The sequence below is a fragment of the Phyllostomus discolor genome, chromosome 4, assembly GCF_004126475.2.
Source record: "Phyllostomus discolor isolate MPI-MPIP mPhyDis1 chromosome 4, mPhyDis1.pri.v3, whole genome shotgun sequence".
In the NCBI taxonomy this organism is placed as follows: Eukaryota; Metazoa; Chordata; class Mammalia; order Chiroptera; family Phyllostomidae; genus Phyllostomus; species Phyllostomus discolor.
In genome coordinates, this window is record NC_040906.2 from 115,610,208 (window position 1) to 115,625,344 (window position 15,137).

General features: G+C 45.4%; 1 protein-coding gene across 4 annotated transcripts in view; it reads left to right on the top strand.

Moving 5' to 3' along the window:
- Positions 1–12,616, top strand: part of UBR2 (ubiquitin protein ligase E3 component n-recognin 2) — a 112,887-nt gene extending 100,271 nt beyond the window's left edge. For all 4 annotated transcript variants that reach the window (XM_028508693.2, XM_028508692.2, XM_036025031.1 and 1 more), the window contains 7 exons: positions 527–657; positions 2,117–2,225; positions 3,331–3,387; positions 4,863–4,940; positions 7,595–7,765; positions 9,056–9,157; positions 10,470–12,616. In XM_028508693.2, the coding sequence (XP_028364494.1) occupies positions 527–657; positions 2,117–2,225; positions 3,331–3,387; positions 4,863–4,940; positions 7,595–7,765; positions 9,056–9,157; positions 10,470–10,611 (790 nt within the window). In that variant the 3' untranslated portion in view covers positions 10,612–12,616. The remainder of the gene's footprint in view (positions 1–526; positions 658–2,116; positions 2,226–3,330; positions 3,388–4,862; positions 4,941–7,594; positions 7,766–9,055; positions 9,158–10,469) is intronic.
- The last annotated feature ends 2,521 nt before the right edge of the window (positions 12,617–15,137 follow it).

Below are 15,137 nucleotides of genomic sequence, written 5' to 3' on the forward strand. Positions count from 1 at the left end.
AAATAAGACAAATTAGTGTGACAATAGTTTGCCAGAATAATACTTGCTGACAGAGATTCTACAATGGTAGATAAGTTTTTCTTTTCCAAATTTTCTTTTAGTTTTATAAATTTTTTAAAATTCTCTCCTGAGGATATGTTTTCTTTTGTTTTGTTTTATTTTTAATTGATTCTTTTAGATAGGAAGGAGGAGAGAGAAACATCAATCAGTTGCCTCCCATATGCACCTAAATGGGAATTGAACCCACAACCTAGGTATGTGCCCTGACCAAGAATCAAACCTGCAACCTTTCGTTGGACAGGCCTATGCTCTAACCAACTGAGCCACCCAGCCAGGGCTATAAAGTTTAATAACAGCATTGGAAGCTATATTACCATTTATTCTTGACATCTCCTATAATAGAGCCACCCACTTTTTTTAAGCCTATATGCCATCAATTCCAAATGACAGTTGTCTCCTTTCACATTGTGCTGTAACTAGAATGATCTTTACTTACTAAAATTTTCTACTCTTTTTCTCGTTTTAGTGTCTTGAAAGAAATACCCTCTGGCTGGCATCTCTGGAGGAGTGTCAGAGCTGGAATCATGCCGTTCCTGAAGTGTTCTGCTCTGTTTTTTCATTACTTAAGTGGAGTTCCTGCCCCACCTGAAATTCAAGGTAACTGCAAATTTTTTTTCAAAATGTAGGAAATATATGTAGTCTTTCATTCTAGCAGCTTAGAATTAAGGTGACTTGCAAAAATTAAAATGGATTAAAAGTTTAGAATATAGCTAATTGACTATGTTGGTATACACAGTTGTAGAATAAAATGCATATTTTTAAGTGTGATTTTATTGGATCTCAGTAAATATGCTTTCTGTATGTATATCTACAGGTTTAAAAATGTTCTAATTTTGCTCTTTCATGGATTAAAATGTTGGGTTATAGCCTTGACTGGTGTAGCTTAGTGGATCGAGCACTAGCCTGCAAACCAAAGGGTCGCTGGTTCGATTCCCAGTCAGGGCACATGCCTGGGTTGCGGGTCAGGCCCCCATTGGGGAATACGTGAGGGGCAACTACACATTGCTGTTTTCCTCCCTTTCTCCTTCCCTTTCCCTTTCTCTAAATAAGTAAATAAATAAAATCTTGTAAAAAAATTTTTGGTTATATTATTATTCATAAACTGGATTCTTCAGCTTTTAAAAAGTGAAAACCAATAATCTGAAGGGGTGTTTCCTTTTTTAGGATTTTATTTATTTTTTAGAGAGAGGGAAAGGGAGGGAGGACGAGAGGTAGAGAAACATCGAGATGAGAGAGAAACATTGATCAGCTGCGTCTCTAACAGACCCCAACTGGGAACAAAATCCACAGCCCAGGCATGTGCCCTGCCCAGGAGTCAAACCAGTAACCTCACTCTCTGCAGTACAGCACTCAACCAACTGAGCCACACCTATCAGGGCTCAAGTATTTTTTAACTTGAAACATGTGGCATTAAAGTTCAGGATATCCATAATTGCACATAATCTGATTTTAATGTAGGAATTCATTTGCTATTTTACAGTTGTTTCCTATGTTCTGTTTTGATTCATTTCATAAAAGTAGTATAGAATTAAAGTTTGCTGTCCCTCAGCAAAGGACATGGGGTGCCTGCATGTAGTACCGTTCTCTAAAAGATTGTGGACTGGCATCTCCATTCAGCTAAGTCGTCCAGGCACCACAGAGATTCATGTAGACCTCCTAATCATTTGCAGGGATGATAGAATAAGTGTTTAAACCCATCTCCCATGATGAAATCATCTTACATTTCTGTACTGCTGTATATATACTTCTCCAGAACACTCGCATGTTGTTTCTGTCATTGAATGTTCCTAACTAACCCCATGAAGTGGACCGTGCAGGCGTACCACTTTGTAAGTGGTAAAACAGGCTCCAAGGAGGTATAACAGGTGTGATGCAGGAGCCCCTGGACTCCACTCGGGAGTGGGTTGTTTTCTGTGGCTCCCGTCCACGCGCCATCTGACCTTCCTACGAGTTATGTACTGGCAAATGCGAATTCTTCCCTGTGAGCTCTACCGTTGCTTCCTCCAATGCAGGTTCCACTCTCAGTTGTTCTGTGCTCACTCTTCTCTGTTTGCAGTTGCTGGAACGAGGCATTTCGAACATCTGTGTAACTACCTTTCCCTGCCAAGCAACCTCATCTCGCTATTTCAAGAAAACAGCGAGATAACAAAAGTACTGATTGAGAGGTAATGGTTATACCCTTCTCTTCCTTACATTGAATGGAGTTATGTGGACACAAACTTTAGTTTATCAAATATATTGCAAAATTCTTAATTAGTAAGCCTGGAAGAGTTCAATCCGTGTAATTTAAACTATAAGGAGTAGGCCTTCTTAGTTAAGGAGTTACCTTTGCGGTACAGCTTCTGCCAAGCTAGTGAATAACATAAGCAGATTTGCTCTGGAAAACAGTAGGGTGGTTTCTCAAAAAGTTAAACATAGACTCACCATGTGATCCAGCAATTCCACTTCTAGGTATATATTGCGAGAGAATTGACAGTAGGGACTCAGATACGTACTTGCACACCCGTGGTCGCAGCAGCACTGTTCACAGGCTGAGAGGTGGCAGCAGCCCAGGGCCTGTCAACAGGTGGCTGGATAGATGAAGTGCAGCGTACCCACACTGTGGGATATATTACTCTGCCTTAACACAAGGAAATTCTGACACACTGTGGAGGATGAACCTTGAAGACATGCTAAGTAAAACAAGCCAGTCACAAAAGAACAAACGTTGTATGTTTTTACTTGCATGAGGAACCTACGGTAGTGGAACGGTGATTGCCAGGGACTGGTGGGGGAGGAGGGTTGTGTTGAACAGGTGCGGTGTGCCAAGTAGACAGAGTTCTAGAAGTGGATTGTGTGGTAGTTGCCCGACAGTGTCAATGCACTTAATGCCACAAAACCATACGCTTAAAAATGGCAAATTTTATGTATATTTTACTACAGTAAAAAAAACCTTTTTAAATTTAAGTGTTCTAGCTCCAGGTAATAAGAGCTTTTCTTTAATTCAGACTGGTTTTTCCAGAGTGTCCAAATTAGTGGGACAACAGTGCATGTAGCCACAAATTTTAATGTATTTAGCTTTCTTACGTTTAGAAAATCACGATCGTATTTTTGTGGTTTTAAAAACTGCAGAGAAAATATGGCATTTCCCAAGCTTCTTTTGATTAGGCAAATATATTAAGCAAAGTAGTTTTTTTTTCTCTTACTAGATTTAGAGAAGAAAATAATTCTAGTTCTAGCCCTTTAAAAGTAAAAGGTGTTTTGTTTTTTTTTTCCCCAATTACATTAAAGCTGGTGTCAGAACAGTGAAGTTAAAAGATATCTAAATGGTGAAAGAGATGCTATCAGGTAAGTTAAAGACTATCACATCCGAGGTGGGGGCAGGGCCGGGGGCGGGGGTGGTGAGCAGGGAATGAGTGCTACTCCCTCCTTCACCGCCACCTCCCAGGCCTCCAGCAGCTCCAAGAGGTGGGCCGTTGGCATTCTCATTCCCATCTGTCCTCCTAAGTCTAATGGTGGGGAGAGTTTGCAGAGGTCAGAGTGAGGAACATCGATAGGGTACATTGTTCTTGGCAGAGGAAGCAAATAACAAAGTTATTTTATCTTGAAGTGTTTGATCTTTAAAAGTGTGGGTCTTTTAAAAAAGTTTTTCTTAGCTTTACTTTTTCCTTTTATTATGAAAAGATTAAAACTATCCCAAAGTTTAAAGAATAGCATAAGACGATTCCACACTCCTGTCACTCAGCTTCAGTGCTTTTCAAATGAGCACCAGTCCATTTGGGGGTTTTTTTCTCATTCCTTTGTCATTAGCACTACCCTGATTCTATAGAATGCAATACCAGGTGGTAACAGATGTGTTTCATTGATTAATATCTCCTCGGTTTTGCTGAATACATTATCCATAAAAATCAGAGTGCTAAAGGAGATTGTGTGTTGTATTCTTTGATTTTATAGTCTGTTCCAAACCCAGAGATGATAGCACCCCAATTTTATTAGATTGAACCATATGCAATTGCAATTGTTATAAGTCAAACATGGTTGAATACCACCAATTTTATATGGTTCATCCCTATCAGAACAATTTTTGGAACTTTTAAAAAATTCTCAGGACCCTACTACCAATTCTGATTTCTCTGAAGTTGGGCTCCGAGCATGTCTGTCCCTCCCCCACACCAAATTGTCCCCGAGTGATTCTGACGTAAGAACTGCAGTCCAAGTAGCCCCCTCTTGCTTCCAGTCACCCCGTCCCTGTCCTTGGTAACGTAGGGAAGGGCCTAACACCAGCTGTGCCAGGCAGCGATGAGCCGTGAGGGTGGGGCCTCAGATACCAGTTGAACTTGTTTCTGCGTTTTACCTGAATTAACTTGGCCTGGTATCCCTGAATTACCTGTTCTCTACCTCTCTCCTCCAACTCGTTTGTCCCTTAACATCACCTTTCATAAGCACATCTTTTCTGTCTTCTCTCTCCTAGGCTCTGTTGTTGGGCTCTCCATTACTGGGGTGTTCTGGGAGAAGCCTGGGGATGAAGATCCTTTTCTGCCCCTCCCCTGTTCCCAGAGCTACCACAATTTTACTTAAATGGGGCAGATTCTAAGTACTGTCTACTGTCCTGATCGTTTATTTCGAGCCTTTCAAGTAAAAATGTGAACCCAAAGTCCCTGTGTTCAATTTAAGTGTGAATTTTTAAATTTTTTGCTGTGGTAGCGCTCAGACACTCAGATTCAGCTGCCTTTGTTTATTTTGACTAAGCCGAATTATCTTGTCATTGTTGTGATATGATGTCATATTAACCGGTTATATGTGTGTGTGTTTTTTTTTTTCAGCTATCCAAGAGAATCTAACAAATTAATAGGTCTTCCAGAGGATTACAGCAGCCTCATTAATCAAGCATCTAATTTCTCGTAAGTTTTCATATTAGAACATTGATCTTTTCCTACCACTGGAAACACTTCTCACACAGAACGTAAGGGATTTTGTTCATTGTTCTGTATTTTTTGGGTGTGGAAATTGTAACATCAGTGGTCCCTACACTACCTAACTGGTACAAGCATCATTCCACCATGTTTCAGAATAAGATATGGGGAAGTAGGAGATAGGGGAGCAAGTTTGTTTCATTAATGTTATCTAAATAAGAGTTCAGCCCTGGCTGGCATGGCTAAGTGGATTGAGCCCTGGCCTGCAACCTGAAAGGTCCCTGGTTCTGTTCCAGTCAGGGAACATGGGTGGGTTACAGGCCAGGTCCCAGTTCAGGACATGGAAGAGGCAACCAGTTGATGTATCTCTCCCATATCAATGTTTCGCTCCCTCTCTTTCTCCCTCCCTTCCCCTCTCTCTAAAAATAAAGTAAAAAGAAAATGTTAAATAAATAACAGTTTGCACTACAGGGTATGGCAAAAGTAGGTTTACAGATGTTCATATGGAAAATAATACAATAATTAATAAATAGTAATACAAGAATAAACTGCTTCATGTATAAAGAACTGTAAGCCTGCTTTGCCCCACCCTGTATAAAGTAATAAGAGCCCTTGGTAATTCTTAATACATTATTAAATATTTAACCTAGGAATAGCATAAAGAATAATCAGTAGTGTAAAAAATTAAACGTTACCTCCATGGCTGGGTGGCTCACTTGGTTCGACCATCGTCCTATACACTTAAGGGTTGTGGGTTTGATTCCGGGTCAGGGCATGTGCCTGGTTTGTAGATTCGGTCCCCAGTCAGGGCACATGGAGGAGGTGATCGATTTGATCAGATATCACTGATTTGATCCTCAGCTCCATCCACTCTCCTGTTGTTTCCCTTTAAATGGTTCTTTATTTCAATTAGTGTATCCTTTGTTTCTGACTGGATCTTTTTTATGCTGTTTAGGTCCTCACTAAGTTCCTTGAGCATCCTTATAAAAAGTGTTTGGAACTCTGCATCTGACAGATTGCTTATCTTCATTTTGTTTAGTTCTTTTTCAGGAATTTTTATCTGTTCTTTCATTTGGGCCATGTTTCTTTGTCTCCTTATTTTGGCAGCCTCCCTGTGTTTCATTTCTATATATTAGATAGAGCTGCTTTGACTCCATGTCTTGGTAGTGTGCCCTAATGTAGTAGGTGGCCTGTAGGGTCCAGTGGCACAGCCTCCCCTATCACCCAAGCTGGGTATTCAAGGTGCTTCCTTCATGTAGGCTGCATACACTCTCTTGTAGTTGAGCCTTAGCTGCTGTTGGCAGATCAGTGGGAGGCATTTATCCAGGCCAGTCACCTGCAGGGATTGGCTGTAACCACTTAGCACCATCCTCTGCCCTCCATGGGAGATCAGCTGTGCAGGGGCAGGGAGGTGGTGCACTGACATGGTCTGTAACTGTCCACTGGGTGCACTGCCCCTGGGGTTTCCGGGGTGGTGCAAGCCAAGGTCAGCCCCCACCTGTGTTTTGCCTAGGCTATCCTGCCTGAGCTATAAAGCAGTGTGAGATGGTTGCTCCTTGTGCTGGGCTTGGAGATTCCCAGGCAAAGCCAACCTGTGAGTTTAGGCCAGCTGCTGTTAATGAGAAGCCTGAGGCTCCCTGAGGCTAGTGACACATGAGCCAAGACCAATCATTCATATCGAAAAGCAGTTGGGTGGGCCTATAAATTGGGTGGGGTGGAGTCTCTGGGGATCTTCAAGGCTGGTCTAACAGTGTTACTCAGGTTGATGGAGTCCTAGATATGGCACCGGCTTGCCTGCTCTATTGGAGGGGAGGATTTAGAAAAGGGGCATTGGCCTCTGCTCACCTTGATGCCAAAGACTTCAGTTCCTCCCTCTATGCCACTGGTGCCTGTTAAGCTGTTACCCCAGTGCTGGAGCTCAGAGGGAGTGAGTCTGAGTAAGTGAGTCTGTGTGTAGGTTCTTTAAGAGGAATTACTTGGGCCTCCAGAAGTTTCTTCCACTGACTCAATCCCTACAGGTTTTTACAGCCAGGAGGTGTAGGGACTTATCTACCAAGCACTGGAACCCTGGGCTGGGGGCCCTGGTGTGGGGCTGGGACTCCTCTCTCCCAAGATAGCCCTCCCAAATTTTATCCGCCACACCTGGGTGAAGGACCAGTCCATTCTGTGTCTGCACCCCTCCTGCCAGCATGTGGTTTCTTTAATTTCCAAGTTGTCAGACTTCCACTCAATTCAGTTTCCGATGCTTCTGAGTGATGATTGTTGTGTGGTTTAATTGTAATTGTGATGTGGTGTGCAAAGAGGTGAGCTATGTCTGCCTATGCCTCCATCTTGACCAGAAGTGGGGCAAAAAATTTTTTCCAATGTTTTGTTGTTTGTAAGACTTTATTATTGTTCATGTTTTTAGAGAGAGGGAAAGGAGAAGAGAGGGAGAGAAACATCGATGTGCGAGAGAAATATCAGTAGGTTGCCTCTTGAAAGTGCCCCCCCGGCATCAAACTGGCAAATTACTGGTTCGCAGGCCGGCACTCAGTCCACTGAGCCACACCAGCCAGGGTCACAGTGGTTTTACCATCACCTCTCCAGCCCCACTTTCGCACAGCGATGACTTGTGTTTTTTTTGTTGTTGTTGTCCCATGGAGGTGCCCCAAATCAGGTGGCGATAAGAGCAGAGCCCCAACTCTGTGCCTTGTGTGTGGAACTTTGCTGTGCTCCCAGAGCTACTGCTGTCAGACTGAACTGGAAGGCGAGGATGTAGGGGCTTGCACGGCGCACACCTACTCCTGCGGTTCTGGAGTGGGCATCTTCCTGAGGTAAGGCCCTGGAGGGAACTTGTTAGATTCACCTCTGCCACGGTGTATGGAGGGTGGCACGAAACACTGCTATATTGAAAAGCATTCTGAGACCGCTGTCCTCATGTGTTTTAGTTCATCTGAAGAACATGAGGAGCCCTGTCCCGTATCTCAGATTTGGTTCATGCTAATCAATGCTTTGTTGGTTCTTGCCTTATCATCATTCCTACCCCTGTGAGAATTCCCTCCTGCTTTCCTCAAGCAGGAGGCGTGGAACTTCCAGTCGTCTCACTAGGTTTTCTACCCACATCTAGTCAAGATTGCTCGTTTTGTTTTGTCTTTATGGTTTGGGATTCGTACATATCACAGGCCAGTGTACATGGTTGTACATCTTCAGCAGCCTGCAACAAGTCCTATTGTGTTCAGCTGTGGCCCGGGCACTGAGAGTACAGCAGTCAGCGAAGCAGACCAGAGTCCCCGCCTTCCTGGCGCTCATTCTTCTAGCGAGCGAGACAGAAAGTCGAGACCAGTCAGAATTTAGGAGCACTGTGTGCAGAGGAGGGGAATAGGGAATGGCATGTGGGGGGTTGAATATCAGACAGGAAACTTGGAAGGGTTCCCTGGAAACGTGACTTTTGAAGAAAGGCCTAAACAAGTGGGGAGAGCATTCTAGAAAGGGGGCTGCACATACAAAATTGCTAGGGAATGTGCCTGCCGTGTTTAAGAAACAGCAAGGAGGCTGGGGTGGCTGGAGGGGAATCGTGGTGGCGCCCAGCACGCCCTGGTGCCGTCTCCGAGGGAGATGGAAACCATGTCAGGGTTCGAAGGAGAGAAGTGACGTGAGTCCAAGCTCCTCTGGAACGTGAGCGTCTGGGCGTCTCGGTCACCTCAGTGCCCCCCGGGGCCTGACGGACCTCTCGGGGCCCGGAGTCGCGTTGTTAAATCGCCGGTAGGAAAAGTGTGACGGCAGCATTTCCCCGGACCTGGCATATTTCAGGTGCTTTTGGTCGTGTACAGTGTTGATTTGTGTTTCAGGTCAACCTGATTCACGATGTTTGTGTGCCGTTCTATAATAAATGATTTCCTCATGGTAGTGGTTAAAATACCAGCAAGTATTTTATGTTTAGAAGTTACCTTTCTCACACTTAACAATATTTTAAATGCTACTATTATGTGAGCTATTGATTCCTAATTCACAATGTTCCTCTTCCTCCCTGTATTGACTTATTTATTTTTATAAGACTTCAGTCCATTTGAAACTGGCTGTAAACCTCGGTTGTAACGTATAATGTGTCAATGGTCTCTCTGCAGAGTACGGGAATGTCAGGTGCTATTTTTAGCCGGCAAAACCAAAGGCTGTTTTTATTCTCCTCCGTACCTCGATGACTATGGGGAGACTGACCAGGGACTCAGGTAAGGGCCCATGCCCCGGGGGGCTGGGCTGCTCACCGGGCCTCTGCAGCCTTCAGCACGTGGTGAACGTGGAGCGCCCGCTCACGGCTGGGGCAGCACAGGGCTCCTGTTCTGGCAGAGGCGGCTGGTATCTGTGGATTCTTCCAGAGAGGGCACGCTGGCTGCCTGGGTGGGCATTCCCTTTCCCAGCCTCCAGAGCATGACAAGGGCCACCGGCCAGATAAGGGGAGAGAACAGGACACAGTGCCCCTTTTCTCCGTTTCTCACTGCAGAGAACCAGAACCGCTTGAACTGCCATGTGGCATGCACAGCATCAGAGCATTGCAGGGAGAGCCCACTGGAACTGTGTGGCTTTGCGTGGAGAGACCCAGTGTTCTCCAAGTGGTCTAAGAGAGCAAATCTCCATCAATAAGAAATGAGCTTATTACATAAGAATCTGTGGGACAAGATCTAGGACATAGAGAGCAGTACACCAGTATTTGAGGCTCAGTCACTTCTGTGCTAACTTCTATCATTATATAAAGCAAATGCTAATAGCAATTCTCTCAAGTACTATTGTAGAACTTGTTAGACCACCTCTTTCTGCCCAAAGAAAGTAAAAGTCTTAACTTGGCTATAACCATCCAGCCTTGAGGAGCAGAAGTTTAAGGCCTGGAAACTGAGGCAGAATAAGTAAATGGGATGCCCCAGGTGCTTGGCTGCAAGGTTATGGAGGTACATGCTACCTGGTGATGGTTCTTCTTATTCCCTAAGGTGTGTGGGCTCTTAGGGGGAGTTTCGATTAGAGAGTGAGAGGATCGTGTGAATGGAAGTAAGGGCCCTAGGTATGGACTCACCAAAACCTGTGCTTAATTCAACCCAGATGTTATTCTCATTTGGCTACTTTGCTTAGACTTTGTGGCTGAAAGACAGCACTCTGAGGAACATGCATACCCCTATAGTTTTCCTTCCATCCTCTCCCCTGCCCCTCCCTTCTTGTTTTACATTTAATCAACAAAATAGACAATGAATGAGTAGTTTTAGCCTCTCAACTCACACCCCCCCCCCGTCTCAATGCCCCCCTTTATTCCCTCACCCCCGTCTGAGGGAGTACAGCTCGTGTGCATTTTCCTCCTCTTTTCAGGATGTAATCCCCCTGCAGCTCCTCCTGGCAGACCTTCAAAACTAATGTCTTAATAAGCACAGTCACCTGCCAAACAGATTTTGCAGATCTAAGACCGATAACTTGGAGCTTTTCCTAAACCAGGAAAGGCTGGGATATAATAGATGAGTGAATGGAATGCATCCAGAGTGACATCTGTCTTCTTTCTAGACGGGGAAATCCTTTACATTTGTGCAAAGAGCGGTTTAAGAAGATTCAGAGGCTCTGGCAGCAGCACAGCGTCACGGAGGAGATCGGACACGCACAGGAGGCAAATCAGACGTTGGTCGGTGTTGACTGGCAGCATCTGTAGTCACTGCGCCGCCAAAAACATAAACTGGATTTTTGTAACTTAGCAGCTTTCAAGAAGGAGAATAGGAAATAAGTTTTACTGGATTTGGAAATAAATTCTTTAGTTAAGCTTTTCTTCCCAGTTTTATTTTTATAGTCTCTGGCTCCATGGGCCAATGAAAATCATCTTCCGTCAGTGTATCTTCTCGCACCGTTTGCTGTATCCCTCGAACATAACTTCCGAGGAGCTTCTCTTCCAAAGCTGGACGCAGCCCCGCCGCGAGCGTCTGACTGTTGGACCGTCCAGGAGTCTGAGCCATGTCACATCGCTGGTCACGGGGCACTCGGGCCTGAAGCTGATTCACCAGCAGGGGGAGACATTCTCTGTAATGTATGGGGTCACATTTCCTATTCCCCCTCAGTGATTCTCAACGTGGAATGGGTCAGCGTGCCCTCTGCTGACAGGACCCTACCTCCAGAAGCAAAGCAGTGGATTTGGAGAGGAGCATCCCCTCGTCCGAGTCAGCCGAGAGAGGACTGGGGGCACTGGTGCCTGAGGAGCCGCTGGGCGGAAGGGAAGAAGGCTGTTTCTGCGAGTGCTGGGTAGTTTGCAGAGCTGTGGAAAGTTGGATTTTTTTTTAATTTTTTTTTTCTTTTGGCAGGACTTCTGGCTTTGAGAGAAAAAAACTCATTTTAAAGGGCTTTTTGAAAACTTACAGAGTATCCTAATTTTTCAGATGATATATTCTCTTACTTCTAAGACTAAATGGAAAAGATTATGCATCTAGAATCAAACTCTAGCAAAAAAAAAAATCCCCAAAACAACACTGTGTTTTGAGGCTCCCACAGCCCCATCCCTGTTCGCATTTTTTGGAATAGATGGATTGCCGTTTAACTGCTGGCTCACTTAGTGCATTCCTGGGACAGCCTGCGTGCCCGGGCTTTTTATTCTTTTTAAACATTATTGTTTTTACTAAGATTACAACTGTTAGATTGTAACTACTAGATTAAAACTATCACGCACCACACGGCCACTCGGGTCTGACGCACGTGTGCTGAGAGCTTGAACACACACACAGAGTGGTGGCAGATTTAGTGGAGGAATAAATTCAGAGTCTCCAAGAGCTGGGCTAAAGGACAAATGAATAATGAGAGGTTCTTGGATTTTTGTCAGCCAATGCAACTAACCCTGTCGCTCGGTTTTCTTTGAACTGCATCTGAAAGCTCCGTTGTCCTCAGCTCTGTGCACTCAGCAGTGCACCCAGAAGGAAGGCCAGAAACCCAGGCCTCAGGCTACAATGAATGGGGGTGCAGACGCCGCATTCACTGTTCCCTCTCCGACGTAGTTTTTTGAAAGGATGGCCCTCACCCTTCCTGTGTGGGACTGGCTCCCCCAGCGGAGAAGAGGTGTTTCCCACCCCGCAGGAAGAAAATCCAAACCAGAGTGCAGGGCTGTCCCGCTTTTTCTGGCCTTCTCTCCGTTGGTAAGGCCTGGTGGTTTGGGCTGTGGGTGGCACAGTTATTTTAATGTCACATCCCTGTTCCTTCAGCTTTTAATTCCAGCTGCTTTTGGTTTTTCTCGATAATGTCACCAAGATTAAAGTGGTAAAGACTGTGTCTCTCCCTCATAAAGGGATCGCGAACATTTTCATCCAGTCGGCCATCTCCCAGCTGTCCGGACTGGCGTCACAGAAGTCTGCTGTTAGCAGAGGGTGTCCCTGGCTTTCATTCTCTGAACATGTCAGAGTCTGAGAGAAGATAAATTTAGAAGATGAAATAATGTTTGCACCATTAAGCTAATTGTCTTCCCTACCTAAGGAATCATCTTATGATCTTTATGATTTCTTCCGCATGTATTATGTTTATTGTGGAAACGTCTATGTAACATGCTTTCCATATCAGGGAAAATCACATCTGTTTGATAAATTGGCTGTAACTACTATCTGTGGAAAACTTGTAAAATTTGGGATGTATCATATGTAAAGACTTGAAAGATATCCAAGTAAACGCTTCAGGTGTTGACATTACTTTGGGTCTGTCTGCATTTCCTCTGTTCTGTTCCACGCGCCTAAACACCAGAAGCGCTCCCCGTGTCACCTTGCAGCAAGTAAAGTGGGGCATCTGTGTCAGCTTTGAAGCTAAGATGCTTATATTATTAGTGTCAGGTATGGCCATTAGCCAAACGGTCTTGACCTTCCCACAGAAAGCTTGATCATCATTTCAGCTGATTAAGTTTTACCTTCGTTGGCGGTGACAGCTCATGACCTTTCTGAACCATTATGGACCTCAGGTCACGGGGAAAACCGGGCACTTGGACTCCCTCCCAGCTCCAAGGCCTGTCGCCAGGTTTTCAACTCTTCTCGTTCATTTTCGCCTGACCCCGGTCCTTGTTCTTACACACTCCCCAGACATTTGCTGCTAATGAGAAAGATGTGTAGGAGGGGAGCTGCGTCCTATATTTGCAGGGGAAGCATTGCCTGCGAGAGCTCTGCTGTGCTTTTCAAAATTCTCTGGAAAAGAGAGCACCACGCCGAAGCAGGCAGGTTTCCACTGCACTGCCCCTGGTCATACACGCTGCTTCCCGCTCCCTGCCCCCTGCTCACTCCTGGTGTCAGCGGTTCAGGACTTGCTGCGCCCTCTGATACACCCCTTGCTGTGCCCCTGCTGTTCTTTTTTCTGTTACTACAGATACTCCCATCCTCCTGCCGTTGCCCCTCCTCCCAGCGCCCACACCCCCCTTCCCTCTGGCCATCACCACACTGTTGTCTGTGTCTGTGGATTATGCATCTGTGTTCCTTCTCTGTTTTTCAAGTTAGATTTTTTGAGGTTTGTTTAACCACCCCAGTGAAGAAATAGAATAGTTCCAGCATCCCAAGCTCTTTCATGCCCCTTTGTGGTCACCTCCCCATCCTGATTCCTGGAAATCACGAAGTTGTTTTTGTCCCTTAATGTGATACAGCCTTTTGGGTCCGGTCTCTCACAAGAAGACATGCATTTGATGGCCATCCGTGTTTCTTTCGGTTGCTGAGTCACACTCCACTGTGCATGTGCAGCAGGTGGATTTACATGAAATAGCAACATGTGTATCGTTTATCTTCAGGTGTCTGCTCACCAGGTAATGCTTATGCAGTTAGCAGGCGAAGGACTTTTAGGCAATTTTTGGTGATTGTAAAAAAAGCCACTGTAAACTTGCATTTATGGGTTATGTGTGCCCAAGTTTTCATTCCCCTTGGATCGATAGCTATGAGTTTTCCTTTACAGTTCAGGGCTATCCAACCTTTTGGCATCTCTGGACCACACATTAAATACACAAACACTAACAAAAACTAATGAGCAAAAACAGGCTTTAAGTAAACTTACAATATTGTGTTGGGCTACATTCGTAGCCATCCTCGGCCACAGTTGGACACACCTGCACCCTAACCCACTCTATACCACCCTCATGCAACATCCTCTTTGACTTTACTGTTTATCCTCATCCTCTGTTTGCAGGACAAGATAGGATGGTATCGGCAGTTAGGACTGATGTATCCTCCTTTCGAGCCGATCTCAAATTCACTGAGGCTTGGGAAGGTACCCGTTCTCCCTGGACTAACGTGTTACGCCCCCACATTGCTGTTCCTAACACACGGTGCTGCCGGCCGGCCCCACTGTCATCAGAAGCTGTCTGTTTAGAACTAGCCAGCTGGACTCCCCGTAGACGATCCCAATTCTGTTGGCAACAACCAAAGCATCATAGTCTGGAGCCAGTCAGACACAGGCCGCCTTCTCTCCATTCCGCTTGACCTGGGTGCTGACCTTGGCCACGTCAGTGTCACAGAGCTTCTTCACTGCCTATTTGGTCTGGTGCTTCTTGGCCTTGATCTCCACAATGAACACAAGTGTCATCTTCTGTCTCCTTCATGGCTGACTCAGTGGTCAGGGAACCTGATGGTGGCACTGTGGTCAAGCCTGTTTCTCCCGGGGGCGCCCTTCCGAGGACATTTGGGCTGCCTTTGGAGCCACAGTGTCTTAGGCCTCCCTCCTCCAGAAGGGGGTGACATGCAGATCCTTGTGTGTATGTGTGTGTGTGTGTGGCTATGGACTGTTTACCTTCAAAGCTTTGGCTTTGGAAGTGGCAGGGGCTTCCTTCTTCATTTTGGGTGCCATTTTCATGAAAAGAGAAGCTATCTTTTTATCTAGTAGCCGGTCAGAGGCTCTAAGTGCCTTGGTCCCCCCGACCCCATCCCACCCTGGCCAGGCTAAGCTGCGGCTCTGGCCCAGCATGACAGGTGCCCACGCAAGGAGGGACAGGGCAGCGTGCAGAGCAAGCTGATAATCTTATTAACCCATATTGAGGTTACTTGGGGTTTATTTGCTGGCGGCTCAGTAAGAAGCTGTGGGTCATTGAGCTAGTCCACAAATTCTAGGACACACACCTTCCTAAATACTCAGAATAAATAGTTATTCCCTGTTCTTCACTATGGAGTAAGTGTTTTGAAAATGAAAGCCCTAAGGCACTGTCTTTATCTCTCACCCTACTCCAGGACTAAGCTGGCAGGACTCTGA